We start from the raw sequence: 15,440 nt of genomic DNA, 5'->3' as shown, positions 1-15,440 counted from the left end.
GTGATTGTTCCTTTAGAAATATGATGACCAAGGAATCTGACTTTTGTTTGAAATAAAGAAACTTTAGAACTGGAAATTGCCAATCTAGCCTTTCTGGTGGCAAAATAAAAAGTATTTAAATGTTTGAAATGTTGATCGATAGAATTTGAAAATATCAACACGTCATCAATATAAACAATGCAAAAATTAGAATAAGGGTTATAAATATCATTCATAATTCTTTGAAATTCTGAGGGTGTATTTTTTAAACCAAAGGGCATAACAGTCCACTCATATTGTCCAAATGGAACAGTAAAAGCAGTTTTGTAACGGTCATTAGGATGAATTTGGATTTGCCAAAAACCCGATTTCATGTCAAATTTTGAGAAAATAAGAGCAGAACATAATTTTTGAAGCAAATCCTTTTTATTAGGTATGAGATACCTAATCCATTTTAAAGCTTTGTTTAAAGGTTTGTAATTTATTACAAGTCTTGGTATGCCTCTCTCAAGTTCAGAATTTTTGTTCACATAAAAAGCAGCACAAGACCACGGGGATCTAGATTTTACAATAAGTCCTTTGGACTCTAAATCCTTGATTTCATTTTTACAATGTCGTTCCAATTCCATGTTCATTTGGATTGGACGGGCTTTAGTGGGGATCTGTCTTTCATCAAAAGAATTTTCATAGGGTAAATCTACCACGTGTTGTTTTCTGTTCCAAAATACAGAAGGTAGATCAGCACAAATTTCTTTTTCAATGAGAATTTTGAAATCAGAAATTTTTTTCTTAATGAAATCACTTTGTAATTGGCTTTCAATTCTTTGTAGGTTCAAATCTTTTTGTAAAAACATTAGATCACACTGTTTTGATTTAAGTAAATTATTTATTCTGTTTTGATAAACAGAACAGGTTTTAACAATATTCAAATTTCTTGTTTTAGGCTTTTCAATAAAAGGGAAAACAAGTTTCTTGCTTTTTGCTTTGAAAGATATACTATCATAATTAACAGTATATGGAGTTATAAGATTTATAAAAGGAGTTCCCAAAATGATGGCATGATGAATATCATTTGTGAGGACAAAAGAAGTTTTAAAATCAAAACCATTATTATGGATTGAGGCTTTAACCTTGGAACTGACATTCAGTTTTGAATTATTAGCGGCAGAAAGTCTTTCTTTTGTCTTTTCATGAAATCTTTTGGGGACGATGTCTTCTCTAATGCAATTTAAATCGACGCCAGTATCAAAAAGGGCAATGGCGTCTATTGCAAAATCATCAGAAAAGATTAAAGTGACTTTAATCTTTTTTTAAAAAAAGAAAAAAAAATTTGGTTTTTCAAACACTTTTTAAACCAAAAAAAAAGAAATCCAACAAACTTACTATGAATTTGTGAATTTTCATAAAATTCATATATTGTTTTTTGATTGGTTTGAGATATATTCTTCTGATAACAACATCTCTTATCCTTTTAAAGAGTCAAACCCTATTACTATTAGGAAGAAAGTCCCTGAATGGAAACTTCTTGATAGTGATAGAACTAGGTGGTCCTCTGGACACAAGTGAGAGCGCACATGTCTCTTCACCCGTATCGTATTTCAATTTTTGTACAAAGAATCTACTATTCAAAGATACGATCCAAATGTTACTGTGCACTTAAAGCTCTGCTACAGTGAACAGTGCAGGTTTCCAAAGTTTACTGTACACTTAAAATCCCGCTACAGTGAACAGTTTAAAGATCTTTGTATAAAAACCGAGAGGAAGACTCAGACTCCTCAAGTTTTTCATTTCTAAGTTTAGAACTTCTCTCTCTTCTTCTCTCCCTTCTCTCTAGAATCCTCTCTCTCTCTCTCTCTCTCTCTCTCTCTCTGGGAATAGGAATCTGGAATCCGAAGACAAAAAGGAATTTCTCCTGTCTTCAGATTAATTTCCCATTATTTCCCTATCTTCTCTACAAAGAAAACGAACCGATGTAAGCATTTCATTCCAGTTTTATTAAAGCATTTGTAATTTTATTTAAAGCAATTTAATTTCCGCACTTTAAATTTCAGCAATTTAATTTTATGTAACATTTAAATTTCCGCAATTTACATTTAAAGCATTTAAATTTCAGTCTTTTAAAGCTTTCTATGCATGCTCTGCAGACTGATCTGTATCAGATCTGCCATATAAATTGTACGTTCCTCTGAGGCAAAGAGACCAGATCTCGATCCTCAGTTGTAAAATCTTCTCTTCTCCCTCCATTCCTTCAGAGCACAATTTCCGAGAACCGGATCTGGTACTGTGTTTGTACCCAAGCTTTTAGATGTATGTGTTGCTAGGCTTGCTAAAGAACTTAATTATTATTTGGTAAAGCAAAATTAAGTTGGTATATCGGCTAGAAACCCGAACGTGCGAGCTATTGATCTGTTCTAAGTCAGATCTGGGTCCAAAGGCAGATTCCCTTCTGCATCGATCTGGTTTAACAACGCCACGTACTAATTTAATAAATATAAAACCTGACCAACCGTGATCCAAAGCAAATCTACTTAATCTAAAGTTGGTAACTGAATTTAAAATTTGAACAACCGCGATCCAATTTGTTTTTATCTAAAGCAATCAATAAAGAATTATTTCGAAAACACATCCATCCTTCGATCCCATATATTTCCTTTTGGTTAGTGTTTTATTGTTTAGAGTTTCGTGTTTAAAATCTTATGGTTTATTTTGAAGTTTTGTTTTGTGGTAAATTTTTACTGGTTGTAAGTCCCATTTTAGGATAAGGATTCCGCTGAGGGCTGTAAATCCATACCTGTAGCCATATTGACCAAACCAAAAATAGACCATAAGGTCTTGACCATGGATCCTCCGATCTGTAGAACATCATCCTTTTCTAGCTCCTCTTCTGGGAAGACTAGTGATTCAAAGCATGTTGTGAGTTCAGAAGAATTCATTATTGAGAACTTTGATAAACCAATTGATTGTTGGGAACTTCCAAAAATTTCCAAGGAAAAGATTTACAAAACAAAAATGCTTGATCTTTTAAAGCATGATTATATTATAAAGACTGAAGAACGTGATATAACTCTTTCAGAGCCTTTTGAAACAATTTATTTGTTTTCGGGAAAATCTTTAAAGAAATTAAAAGAAAAGAATTTCAAATATATTCACATTGGTCTAATCAAAGTAGGAATAAAACCTTTGACCAAAGAAGGTTTGGATACTTCTATCCTTGCTGTCCTTAGAGATGGGCGATTCATCTCTTTTGATGATTCTTTACTAAGTAGTATCAAATCTAGTCTATGTAAAGGTCCCATATCTTTTGATTGTTATCCAAATATAACAATTTCTTTTAAAGACAAAAATATTTTAAAGAGCATGATTTTGCAAATCAAAACCCATAATTATCATATGATTAAGGGATCCATCCCAGTTGCATTAATTTTTAAAATTTCTTACAAAGCCATGATTTCTGCATTTAGCACACATCATAAATACCAGTCGAAAGGAGATGAGACCCTTCTCTTGCAGACTGATTTGTCCAAAGCAAACACGGTCATTCCTAAACCAATCCAATGGAAGGATGTCAATCTTCCAGAGGAATGGATCCTTGAAGGAGCCGCTCCACCAGTGATTCCGAAACAACTTGAGCCCAATACAGAGTTGCAAAATGTGACTCAGTATTCCGATGGTAAAGTCAAACTATCATTCAGGAGATCTACCTCATCCAGATTTTCTGATAAAGCGTCGTGCTCAAGCATTCCTTCATTAGAAAGGAAATTTACAAAAATAGCCTCTGTTATAAATCTCCCTTTTTAGTCCATAAAAAGTCAACCTAGGTTTTCTACTTCAGATATACCTAGTACCTCCATTCGATCAGTTGATTACACCACTAGTGTTTCTCATCCGATCTACACTAGTAATCAACATGTACAAAGTCAGGAAGAGAAGGAACCTTCTCCTCCAACTTCCCCTACGTTTTCTGCTGTTACAGAAAATGTCATTAATGTCATTGAAAAAGAATTTGAATTAGATAAAACTTTTCTGCATAATGATTTTTATTCTAATTTAAACAAAGAAAAAAGACTTTGGTTTTTCAAACACTTTTTAAACCAAAGAAAAGAAATCCAACAAACTTACTATGAATTTGTGAATTTTCATAAAATTCATATATTATTTTTTGATTGGTTTGAGATATATTCTTCTGATAACAACATCTCTTATCCTTTTAAAGAGTCAAACCCTATTACTATTAGGAAGAAAGTCCATGAATGGAAACTTCTTGATAGTGATAGAACTATAGAGTCTGAACACCCACCTCTTCGGAGTGTAACCATTGACCACGGTGAACCTCCTGTCCAAATCCGTGCTTCACCTTACAAAATCCCAAAACCAAATGATTCCGAGGCAAATTTAAGTAGTATTATCCAACAAAATAATTTCTGTAATACTAACTTAAATACAATCGGAAAGCAGTTGACTAGGATAGAAAACCAAATTCAGAAGTCAACCATTACTGTTCCATCAACTTCTCCTATTCCAACAAAATCGGATTCTGACAAAAAGCTTTAAGGAACCTATTTTCAAACCCTTTCAGGTTTCGAAAACTAGCCAAAAGCTTGTTCAAGAGTCAAAATCAGATTTTGCTAAAGCCATTAGAGAACAATTAGATAGGATAGAAGCTGCTTCTTCCTCATCTAGCAAAGTTCAGATAGTCCCTGATACTCCTCAATCTAGCAAGATTGGAGTATTAGAACAAGACCAAATGTCTATAGCCTCTTCTGATATAGAAGCCTTCAAAGAAGAACCTTCTACTCCTAAAGCCAACAAAATTCATTGGGAATTAGCCCTTCCCACTGTCAAAACTCCACCGGATCTAGCAATAGATAATAGACCAAGTGCATTAAATCAATCCTGATATAATGCATCTTCAGTCTATGAGTGGAATATTGACAGTATGTCTGAATACAATATCCTAGGATTGTTGCAACAAATGACAATGGCAGCCAATGCCTATAAAACCCAAGCAGGAACTTCTGATCGTGCTATATCAGAAATCCTCATTGCCGGTTTTACTGGTCAATTAAAAGGTTGGTGGGATCATCTTCTCACTAATCAGCAACAATTAGACATTCTAAATTCCATTCAAGTCGATGAAAATTGAGTCTCTATTCTTGATGAGTTCAACAATCCAATCCAGGATGCTGTTGCTACTCTAATTTTAACAATTTCCCTCCATTTTATTGGTGACCCTTCACACCTTCGTGATAAAAACGCTGAGTTACTACATAATTTAAGATGTAGGAAACTTAGTGAATTTCAAAGTTACAAAACCTCATTTTTTACCAAACTATTTCTAAGGGATGATGCAAATCATATAACTTGAAAAGAAAAATTTCTCGCTGGATTACCTACTCTTCTAGGTGAAAAGGTAAGAAATTCCATTAAAGCCCTTTATGATAACCGTATTCCTTATGATGAGCTCACCTATGGTGAACTCGTCAGTTTTGTCAATAAAGAAGGATTAAAGATTTGTCAAGATTTGAAATTACAGAAATGACTTAAGTGGGAGCTTAAGAAGTCTAAATAAGAATTATGTGGTTTCTGTAAACAATTCAATTATGACCCCTTTAAAACTTCTATTTCCAAAGATTGTAATGGCGAGTGTTCTACTAAACCCCGCAGGAAACATTACAAATCAAAAAATTTTAGGAAACTCTTTCGTAATTTTAGAGAACTTCCTTATAAGAAACCTTTGAGGCCTTATAAGAAACCCAAATTCTCTAAAAGAAAAGAGTTTAGAGCCAAACCAAAGACCCCTTTCAATTACAAAGAAGCTATATGTCATAAATGTGGCATGAAAGGTCATACTGCAAATTATTGCAGGATGAACAAAAAGCTTCATGAACTTGACCTCGATGAAGAGATCCTTTCCAAATTAGCCCCCCTTCTTGTCGAATCTTCTGATTCCGAATCTTCCATGTCGGGAGACAGTGATCCATATCAAGTTGATGAGCTTTTTGATTCAGATGACTCTGTATCTAGCAGTAGTGAATCTGAATCTGATTCATATTTAAAGAAAATCAATGTTTTGACTAAAGACCAAGAAACTTTTCTTGAACTTGTAAAGCATATTTCTGATCCAAATCTTCAAAAAGAATATCTTGATAAACTTTTGAAAACTTTGGATTTTAATAAAGCCGAGACTTCTAAAGTCTTAATTGTTAAAAAGAATTCTTATGATCTTACTCAAATTTTGGATAAAAAGAAAACTAAGAAGACGGTTCCTAATATCCAAGATCTTCAGAAAGAGATAAAAGAAATCAAATGTAAAATCAGAGATTTAAAAGAAAAACAAAAAAGTGATTCTGATACTATCCAACTTCTTTTACAAAAATAATTGCAGGATAATTCTGACAATGAATCTAATCCTGATGATGGTGATGAAATTAAAGTAGAAAATATTGAGTCAGTACCCAATGATTTTATATTTGTTTTAAAGCAAATCACCACAAGAAAGTATTTGATTAAAGTCACTTTAATCTTTTCTGATGATTTTGCAATGGATGCCATTGCCCTTTTTGATACTGGCGCCGATTTAAATTGCATTAGAGAAGACATCGTCCCCAAAAGATTTCATGAAAAAACAAAAGAAAGACTTTCTGCCGCTAATAATTCAAAACTGAATGTCAGTTCCAAGGTTGAAGCCTCAATCCATAATAATGGTTTTGATTTTAAAACTTCTTTGGTCCTCACAAATGATATTCATCATGCCATTATTTTGGGAACTCCTTTTATAAATCTTATAACTCCATATACTGTCAATTATGATAGTATATCCTTCAAAGCAAAAAACAAGAAACTTGTTTTCCCTTTTATATATATATATATATAATTTTCTAAAACAGTAAAAATTCGAAAGCAAAACAAAAAACCTTAAGCCAAATAGAACACTTTTGCACATAACACCAAACCTCTATCTCACCACACACACAAAGCCATCATCATTTTACCTCAGCACTTGAGGTAATCAAGTTTAATTTCTTACTTTCTTTCCAAGTTTTTCAAGCTTTTCATATATGGATCTAAACCAATGATTTTTTTTTTTCAATATGTTACATTTTGAAATTTTAAATGTATTATTCTAACTTTATTTAAACAATTAATTTTGAATTTGATCTGTAGTAAAATTATTTTTATATTAATTTTTTAATTAATTTGTGGATTAGATAGAATTAAAAATTTTTAACCCCCCAAATAGTGGATTAAATATGGATTGAGTCAAAAATCTGCATCCGATCCACATGCATAGGAACTAGATTTGGATTGAATTTACCAATCTGTATATTGGATTGGATTTAAAATTTATAATCTACAAAATTGTGGATCGGATATGAATTGATATCTAATTTGTAAAATCTGATCCACAAACACTCTTAATTCGTATTTTTTTTAGAAGTCTTCTACTTCAATATGGAAGATTAATTTAAAAAAATAAAAAATCAAACTAAGAGTTACACCATATTTAATTATTTAATTATTTTGTTATTAAATAAAATTAATTTTTGGATTGCACTTGAAAGTAACTTAACCACTCCCTTTATAAAGTTAGGATAAAATTTTTTTATTGTCAATTTAACACTTGACATTGATCTGAAAATCTCATTCATTGGTGTTACGTAGAACTGCCATACTATTACCACTAATCATGGTACGAAAGACAGTAAAAAGTTGGAGGTGAAAAAAAAAATATTAATTTGGGGTAGATAAGACATTTCCTTTGAAATTTAAGCTTAAAATTTTCAAAAAAAAAAAGAAACAATAGTCTAGAAAGTCAACAAATGCTCAACTCATTAGGATGAAGTTTGTAAAAGTTAATAATAAAATTCCTTGCAGTAATCAACCATTGAGTTTGCCACATCTATGTTGCAAAAGAGGGAGAAAAACCACATTGTTGAATTAACCATAAGCAGTTGACGTATTTGCATTGTTGCTGCAAAATCTAATCACTAACAAGGTAGAAATGTAGAAGAAACAATACATGAAGCGCATGGTAAATTCATAGCTTCCTCAATTGAACTTTGCAAAACTCGACCATCTGAAATCTAAGCATTTTGTTTAGTCTATGACAAGCAAATTTCATTTGCAATCAAAATCCGGAACAAAATGTCAATATGATAATATAGATCAGCGGCTGGCCGTTTCGGTAACCCAGAGTGCACTTACAATGGCAAAGAAAATTAAACCTTAAAATCATTTTTCTAGCACTTGCTTTCCACAGTGCTTGAGTTTGCTTCATCACCAACCGATGATAGTCCGCAAATGCTTCAAGTTCTGGGGTTCTTTGGTGAGTTAGTATTCTCGGAGTCACCCTTGCGCTTTATGCCCAAGAAATGCTCAACCTGAAAGTTTGGAAATATTCAATTTAAGTTCAATGACAGTCAAAAGTATTCTCTTACAAAGGAAATGCACATAAAACGGCAAAATAGGGCATAGAGAAAGAGCCATAGCCCATATGTATCTCAGCCTGCTCTACGTCCCAGCTTTTAGAAATCTTGCATGCATAGAGATTTTTAAGTAGAACTGGGTGGGCATACCATGCACTGATACGCCCATCCTTACCACGTCCACATTCATTTTGAAATTAACCAAATTAACCAATCATAGCAAGATGATGATAATCAGAGTAAAATTTAAACTTGTGCACAGTTTTTTTTTTTTATAAATAGGATAGTCCCACGGGACTCCCACCCAAGATTTTCTTGTGTACAGCTATTGTCAAGCTCTCAAGTTAGCACAATGGCAAACCATCAGACTAAATAGAAGGGTAGAACTGTGGAAGGGAACAAGCAAAAATTAATCAGGTATAGAGAAAGACCCATCAAATTAAAAATAAACAAAAAAAAAAGTTAAGTGGAAACTGAAAATAGTAGCAGTTCACACTTTTCTATGTACATATTAGAGCATTGATACATTCCAACAAAGAAAGTTAGAAGTTTCACTGACCTTTCGATTGCCAAGCATTGGTGTTAAGCCCCCAGCCGGGAGATCCTTCTCAACGGTAGCAAAACCACTTCTAGGATCACTAGTTTGCCTACAATTAGAATGTAGAAAATAAAACTGATTAATCAAAAATTTCATGTAAAATAGAAAATAAATCTATTCTGTTTTTGAAAATAAAATCAATAATATCTCATGACCGGTTATATTGATGTTTAATAAACAATAATCATATAAGAAGTTAGTAAGAAGTGATGCAAGTCAAGCTTTTAAGAATTGTCTACAGGGTCATTTCTCTATATTGTTTTGTCAATCAGAAGTCCTGCTAAGTAATTTATATAATCTTATAAGAAGAGGTGCTGCCACAATGTCAAGAAGCTCGAAAGACAAAATAATGTCAAGGTCTAAAAATTCATCAGATGCCATCAAGGTCATTCACTTTGTCATAATTTGCAGCCAACAATGATGACAGAAAGTAAAAGATAAAAAATAAAAAATAAAAAATAAAAAATAAAACAGTGATAAAAAGAGGAATGTACCATACCCAGGTTTAACATGACCGCTCAAGACAAGATAAGGTGTTTTTAGCCGAGCTTGAGCTTCCCTCATCCTCTCCACAGATTCCGTAGGCGTATCAGAATTCTTCATTTGCTTCAACTTCAATTCTTCTTGATATTGCTTCATGCGCTTTTCTTGCTTCATTTTTCCAGGTCCCTTCCCGTGGAATTTATGAGAAATCATCCTAAAGGCTTCCTTAGGAGTCATCTGGTTGAAAAAAACGAAATAATTCAATGAGTTAGTACATAAAAGCAATACTTAAATGATAAAAGCAGTAATCACAATTCATTGTCACATCCAACTTCAAATCCTGTCATTAATATTGTGAAAAAATTGAACACACTATCTTAAAGTTCAGCTTGAACAGTAAGCTTGACATAAAGATGCAAGATGGCTTCCTGAAATCTAAATAGATCAAAATGCACCATAATCTACATAACCTGCCAAAAAACCATATGCATACAACCATGTCATACTATATTCATGCCAACAAGCTGATACAAGTCAGAACTTATGGAATCCACTTATATTGTGAGATTTATGTATAACAAGTTTATAAAAGTGTGCTCCCGAAACACGAACCCCACAGCTTTGAACAACCAAAGTCCCATCCAGTTCAAACCAAAAATCTATTAAAGACTGCTTCTACCAGAAGCAACCTGCAACCAAGCCTGCAATTTAGCCATGAAACATGCCTAAACGTGTTTTCGAACCATGCCGAAGGCACAAAAAGACAAGGATCATAAACATACCAACAGTAAATATAAAACTCAGATAAAAAGGTGACTGATTGGGATATAACTCAACAGGAAATAAATTCAATCTATGCATGTATGATATAAACTGCAGAAAACACATGAAATAAAACAAGCCATAGGGATATATAATGTAATCAGTTAAACCACTTAAGTACTTACAATTCTTCCAAATTCATCTGTTCTCTCAATGCGAAGATCCTTAAATCTATTATCAACATTTGGAGTGTCATCAACAACGCCAACAAGCTTGCTCTTTTTCTTGTCCATGTTTCTGCCACCCCAGTCAATACCTTCTTTGAGTGTTCCACGATCCTTAAGCAGACTGAGTGCTCCCGCTAATCCTTTCCCAACTGCCAGCTCATGAATTGTTTCATCTGGGACAATCTCCTCCTTATCCTCTTTTGAAGGGTTTTCTTCTTCACCAGTTTCTTTAACTTCAGTCCATCCACCAGGTTCATCTTTCATTTCATGGTCAGTAGTTCTCGGGCCTTCATCTTCGTCCATGAAAACATCTTGTCGATCCTGCTTCTGGACTTCTGAAAGTGTCAAACCAGATTAAATGTTAAAAGCACTAATGCAAACAAACTCAAGCATGTAAACTTGGCACACGAGAGGAAGAAAATAAAAGAGAATCGACAAACAAAAGCTGAGATAGCATAGGTTTTAAAAAATAACATTGTAAATAGATTACCTTCACCAACTGGAAGACCCCACACAAACTCTTGCAACTCAGTAATGACAACCTTCTTTTCTTCTGACTCTTCATTTGTGGTGCTTTGCTCATTAGCAGTTTGACTAGTGGCAAGTCGTGCAATTGCTTCAGGACCAGATGATGCCTCTTGCTTTTTAAGAGCTAATTTCCTTGCTCTTTCTAAGGATTTATATAAATCATCCTCATCATCAGCAATTGGTTCTTCATTCTCCTCCTCCAATTTAACTGGACGAGTTTGTTCCATTCGCAGCGATTTAATTGCTTCTTCTGCTTTAGCATAAGCTGATTGATATGCTTTATTCTTCATTTCAGCCTCAGATTTCTCTTGCTCCTCTCTGATTGCCTGCCTTCTCCCATCCTTCCGAGATCCAAGGTCCTCAACACCCAACCCTGCAGAGAGCGCCTCTGCTTCAAGGGCATCTAAATCCAACTTCTCTTTCTTCCGTATGGATTTCTTCTTCTTCTTAGGCTTTTTAAACTGAAGCATTTCTTCCTGGGTAAAGTAATCTGATGTAATCTTTGCAGACAAGTTGAGATCTCCGGTGCTATTATTTGCCTGAACACCCTGTATCCTTCTGCGGAGCTGGTATGAAGAAAGGAAAAAAATGCCCACATCAGCAAAATAAAGCTGATTATATACATTAAATTGCTTTTGTATTCACAATTGCCAAGAGAAAATTACCTCCTCCAGTTTCTTCTCTGCTTCACCAGTGAAGCGACCCCTTGCATCCAGAGTTAGTCCCTGAAAGTAAGCATTCAGTTTAAGAACAAAATCACAATAGGAATGGCTCAAATGATAAAAAGAATCAACAAAAGCAGGAGAGAAAAACCTCATCTGTAGCCGGTTCATCATATTGCGGAAGAATCTTCTTTTCTGAACTAGGGTCATCATTGAACCTGAGTGCCAGAACACACCACAACAGTTGGTCATTATCATATATGTGCACAACACTAATACAACAATAGTAACATTCATCTTACTTATCATCATAGATTCCAGTTTTCTTCTTTGCAGCCTTGTAGGCCTCATCTCGTCTCTTCTGCTCTCCAATTTCAATATTTTCAAGCATATCAACGTCTGTCACACCAGACAAAAAGTTATGTTGCAAAAGAGTCTAGTCATTTAATGAGATGGAGGCCAGTAAATGTAAAAGCGAATACCAAACTAGATTTACCTTCATTGATGTCACCATCAGCCAGTATTTGCTGATCCTTGAGAGTCAAAACGACTGCTCCACCTTCCATTACTTTGTCAAGACCATGAAGAACTTTTACCCCTGCTAGATCATCTGTTGACAACAGTTGCAAAATAGAAGTGACAAAAATCTGATCAGCATAATTACAAGTCCTCACCAAGACATGATCACATCAATCAGCAAGAACATCTAAGTTCTAACCATGAAAATTAGAATGCAAAACGTGCAAGTAAAAGCTAATAAGAAAAATCACATCCCATGAACCAGAGACCGACCAATGATCCAAAAATGGCCATAGAACAGTAACAGTGCATGTATTCGTCCAGAATAACAGACAGAGCCCCACCATTATGCTACAATACGTGTTCATCTTATACTATTAAAAGTCTTGGGATACTTACAATGTTGAGGGTCTCACTCAAAAATTAAATAGCAGTATTGCTTACAAGATCGATTGTTGTTAAGAGAAACAAGACCTCTCAAGTAAAGATAACATATGTAGGTATTATGCTGTTCTACATGCATACATGCACATAATATTAGTGATTATCAGAAAACAAGATGTTGAGGTAAAATAGTAACATACGGCTACTGTGCTGCCCTGCCTCCTCATCTTCACTTTCTCCTTGAACAATGTTGTCCTACAAAATTGCATACCATCATATTGGTTCTTAGCATCCCTTGATATGAACATATTTTTAAGACATAATGCAAGGAAATACAAATAAAAGATACTAACTTGCTCCTCAAAAATCTTGGAAAGCTGTAAGGCTTTCTTCTTTTCAACATTCTTAATCTGCTCGATTTTTCGACTCCGATTAACCCATGATAAAATCTCTGGTGCGCCTTCAGAATTTTTCTTCAGTCTTTCTTCTTTCATCCTGGGGAAATAATAAAAATACAGAGATCAATATATCTCAATATTATTCATATCATATGAAACTTTTCCATACGTCTTGAAGAGCTTGAATTAAATAATAACACATGGATAATCATACTGGCGACAAAATCAACACCAAGAGCAACAATTCAGAACAAAATATGAATGGAAAGTCACAAACTCCTATAACATATGTTATTTAGTACAAAGAAAAATATAGAAAAATTCAGGAAATTTCATAATGCTAATTTGATGCCCGGACACACGTGTGAGATATACCTATATGCAGTGTAGAGAAAGCATGGTTACATTTCTTAAAACAGAAAAGAGAATAAAATTTTCAAATGAGAATGGAAATGCAGGTACAAACAAGAGAAATGAATCAATAATGCTCAAAAGAGCAGGCAGTTAGCTGTGACCCAATTGGTCTGGAAAAATGCAAAAACAAAATAATGCAGAAAATTGTCGCAAAGTCAGAGCATAACTGTTTTTCTGTTTTTATTCATACGTAATCTCAAACCATCACTAACCAAAATTTACTGACAGCATCTGTAAGTCAAAATATCCAAAAAAAAAAAAAAATTACCAAATGAATACATTAAACTTTCGTGAAAATAAATTAAATTCAATAGTATTGCCACTAAAAGAACATATTTGACAAAATCCCAGCAACAACAATATGCTATGATACAAGTCAATTAAAATATCAGCACATGAAAAAGATGCTTAAACTTAAAGCAGCAAAAGAGACGTGACACTTTTTCACAGTAACAGAAGACCAATCTCAATTGAGCTATGAGGAAAACAAAAAACAAACACATACGGGATCCAATATGTAACCAAATGATAATTGACTACATTAGACAGATACAAAACATGAAAACAAAAGAATGAATCAATAGTTATTCACTTACTTCAAAATGCGATCCCCGAGACCTGATGTTGACACATGTGCATCCTCATTATCTTGATCATCTGTGTCATCATAAGAAACCTTCCCGTGCTTGTTAATATCCCTATTCATATTATCCTCATTATCCAATTTAGGCATATTATCATTGCTCCTAGCGCAATCCTCCTCATGCGCCTTCCTACTCACTCGATCTCTCTCTCTTGACCTCTCTTTATCTAATTCCATCTCCCTCCCCTTCTCCCTACTTTTCTCTCTTGCCTTATCTCTTTCCCTATCCTTCTCGCTTTCCCTTTCTTTCTCTCTATCCTTATGTTTCTCTCTCCCTCTCTCCCTTTCCTTGTCTCTGGTCTTGTCTCTTTCCTTTTCCCTGTCTCTACTCTTATCCTTTCCCCTCTCCTTCTCAGTTTCCCTGTCTCTACTTTTATCCTTTCCCCTCTCCTTCTCAATTTCCCTATCTCTCTCTGGTTCCTTTTCCTTCCTATCCTTGTCCCTATCTCTAGGTTTTTCTTTGCTTCTCTCCTTGTCACGCTCATCTCGGTCTTCCCTCCTCCTTTCCTTTCTGTCCTTTTCAGAATCTCTTCTGTCTTTGCTTCTACGATCCTTTTCATCTCCTCGGCTCTTGCCCTTGTTCCTTTCCTTGCTCCGATGCACAGTCTCATTTTGGTCCAAATTATCATCATATGCTCCTTCATCCGAGTATTCTCTCACTGGAGATTCATCTGGACCAAACCGATCCATATTGTCTACAAAATTTAAGACTATAAGATTAAGAAAACGGACCTCAAGCGTATAGCGTTATTACATTTTAATTCGAAAAAAAAAAAGCTTTACGGCTAATTCATAATAAAATCAGTAACTGTGGATAATGAATAAAAATCAGTTCTAGGGTTAATGACCTGAAGCAGAATCCAATCACTTATCAGTAAAACCACTAACTTGTCAAAAACTAAAAGCTAGTTTCTATTTGCTAAGTTTAAAACTTTTCAGTTTTCAACCTACTAAGCCTTAACAAATTTCACTTCACAGATGAACCCTAAACCTCGTAGCAATCAATAATTTTTAAATTTTGATAACCGAAAACCAAATTTCTCGATAATTCAATTTTACCCGAACGAAATTATTTTGTCAGTGCATTATACAATTCTCGAAGGGAAATTGCCACTCCAATATAAATAAATGAATGAATACACAAATAAGTGATGTTAAAGAGGAGATGCTTGGTTGGCGAAAAGAACCTTAACTAGAAGCAGCGTTTATTCGGGCAATTTTGAGAAGATATCGGACTTCGGGGCTCCGGCCGACGGGTAATGGCTCGATTTCCACGGCTTTAAGCTCACTGTAAAGAAAACTTTGGAAGGGCGAAAAGTCTCGGCAAGAATCTGCCACAGAAAATTTATACAGTGAAGCAAAAAAAGTTTTGGGGATATTTGTTCGTTTCTAATGCAGTTTCTGGACTTAAACACAA

The 15,440-nt window shown here is 34.3% G+C and overlaps 1 protein-coding gene across 2 annotated transcripts; it reads right to left on the bottom strand.

The window, feature by feature from the left end:
- Positions 1-7,996: 7,996 nt before the first annotated feature.
- On the bottom strand, positions 7,997-15,409 carry LOC102613242 (SART-1 family protein DOT2). Of its 2 annotated transcripts, none has more exons than XM_052440934.1 (13): positions 15,217-15,409; positions 13,977-14,718; positions 12,922-13,063; positions 12,769-12,823; positions 12,162-12,275; positions 11,968-12,064; positions 11,817-11,883; positions 11,669-11,728; positions 10,966-11,569; positions 10,434-10,810; positions 9,503-9,723; positions 8,965-9,052; positions 7,997-8,360 (listed from the first exon to the last, which is right to left on the bottom strand). In XM_052440934.1, the coding sequence occupies exons 2-13, from the start codon at positions 14,711-14,713 to the stop codon at positions 8,286-8,288; spliced, it is 2,637 nt and encodes an 878-aa protein (XP_052296894.1). In that variant the 5' UTR covers positions 14,714-14,718; positions 15,217-15,409; the 3' UTR covers positions 7,997-8,285. The 2 variants fall into 2 exon arrangements, with proteins under 2 accessions (XP_052296894.1, XP_006471158.2); XM_006471095.4 differs by having other exon boundaries at positions 15,211-15,384.
- Between the last annotated feature and the right edge of the window lie 31 nt (positions 15,410-15,440).

The sequence above is a fragment of the Citrus sinensis genome, chromosome 5 (genome assembly GCF_022201045.2).
Source record: "Citrus sinensis cultivar Valencia sweet orange chromosome 5, DVS_A1.0, whole genome shotgun sequence".
Taxonomy (NCBI): Eukaryota; Viridiplantae; Streptophyta; class Magnoliopsida; order Sapindales; family Rutaceae; genus Citrus; species Citrus sinensis.
Note: the sequence above shows the minus strand (reverse complement) of the source record. Positions and strands in the feature narration are given on the sequence as shown.

Excerpts from the sequence above, each read along its gene's own strand:
- LOC102613242 (XM_052440934.1), bottom strand. The coding sequence starts at position 14,713 with ATGGATCGGTTTGGTCCAGATGAATCTCCAGTGAGAGAATACTCGGAT. Across the intron at positions 12,065-12,161 it reads TGATGGTGACATCAATGAAG|ACGTTGATATGCTTGAAAAT; the intron begins GTAAATCTAGTT and ends CTGGTGTGACAG. Across the intron at positions 9,724-10,433 it reads CAGATGAATTTGGAAGAATT|ATGACTCCTAAGGAAGCCTT; the intron begins GTAAGTACTTAA and ends TTTTTCAACCAG.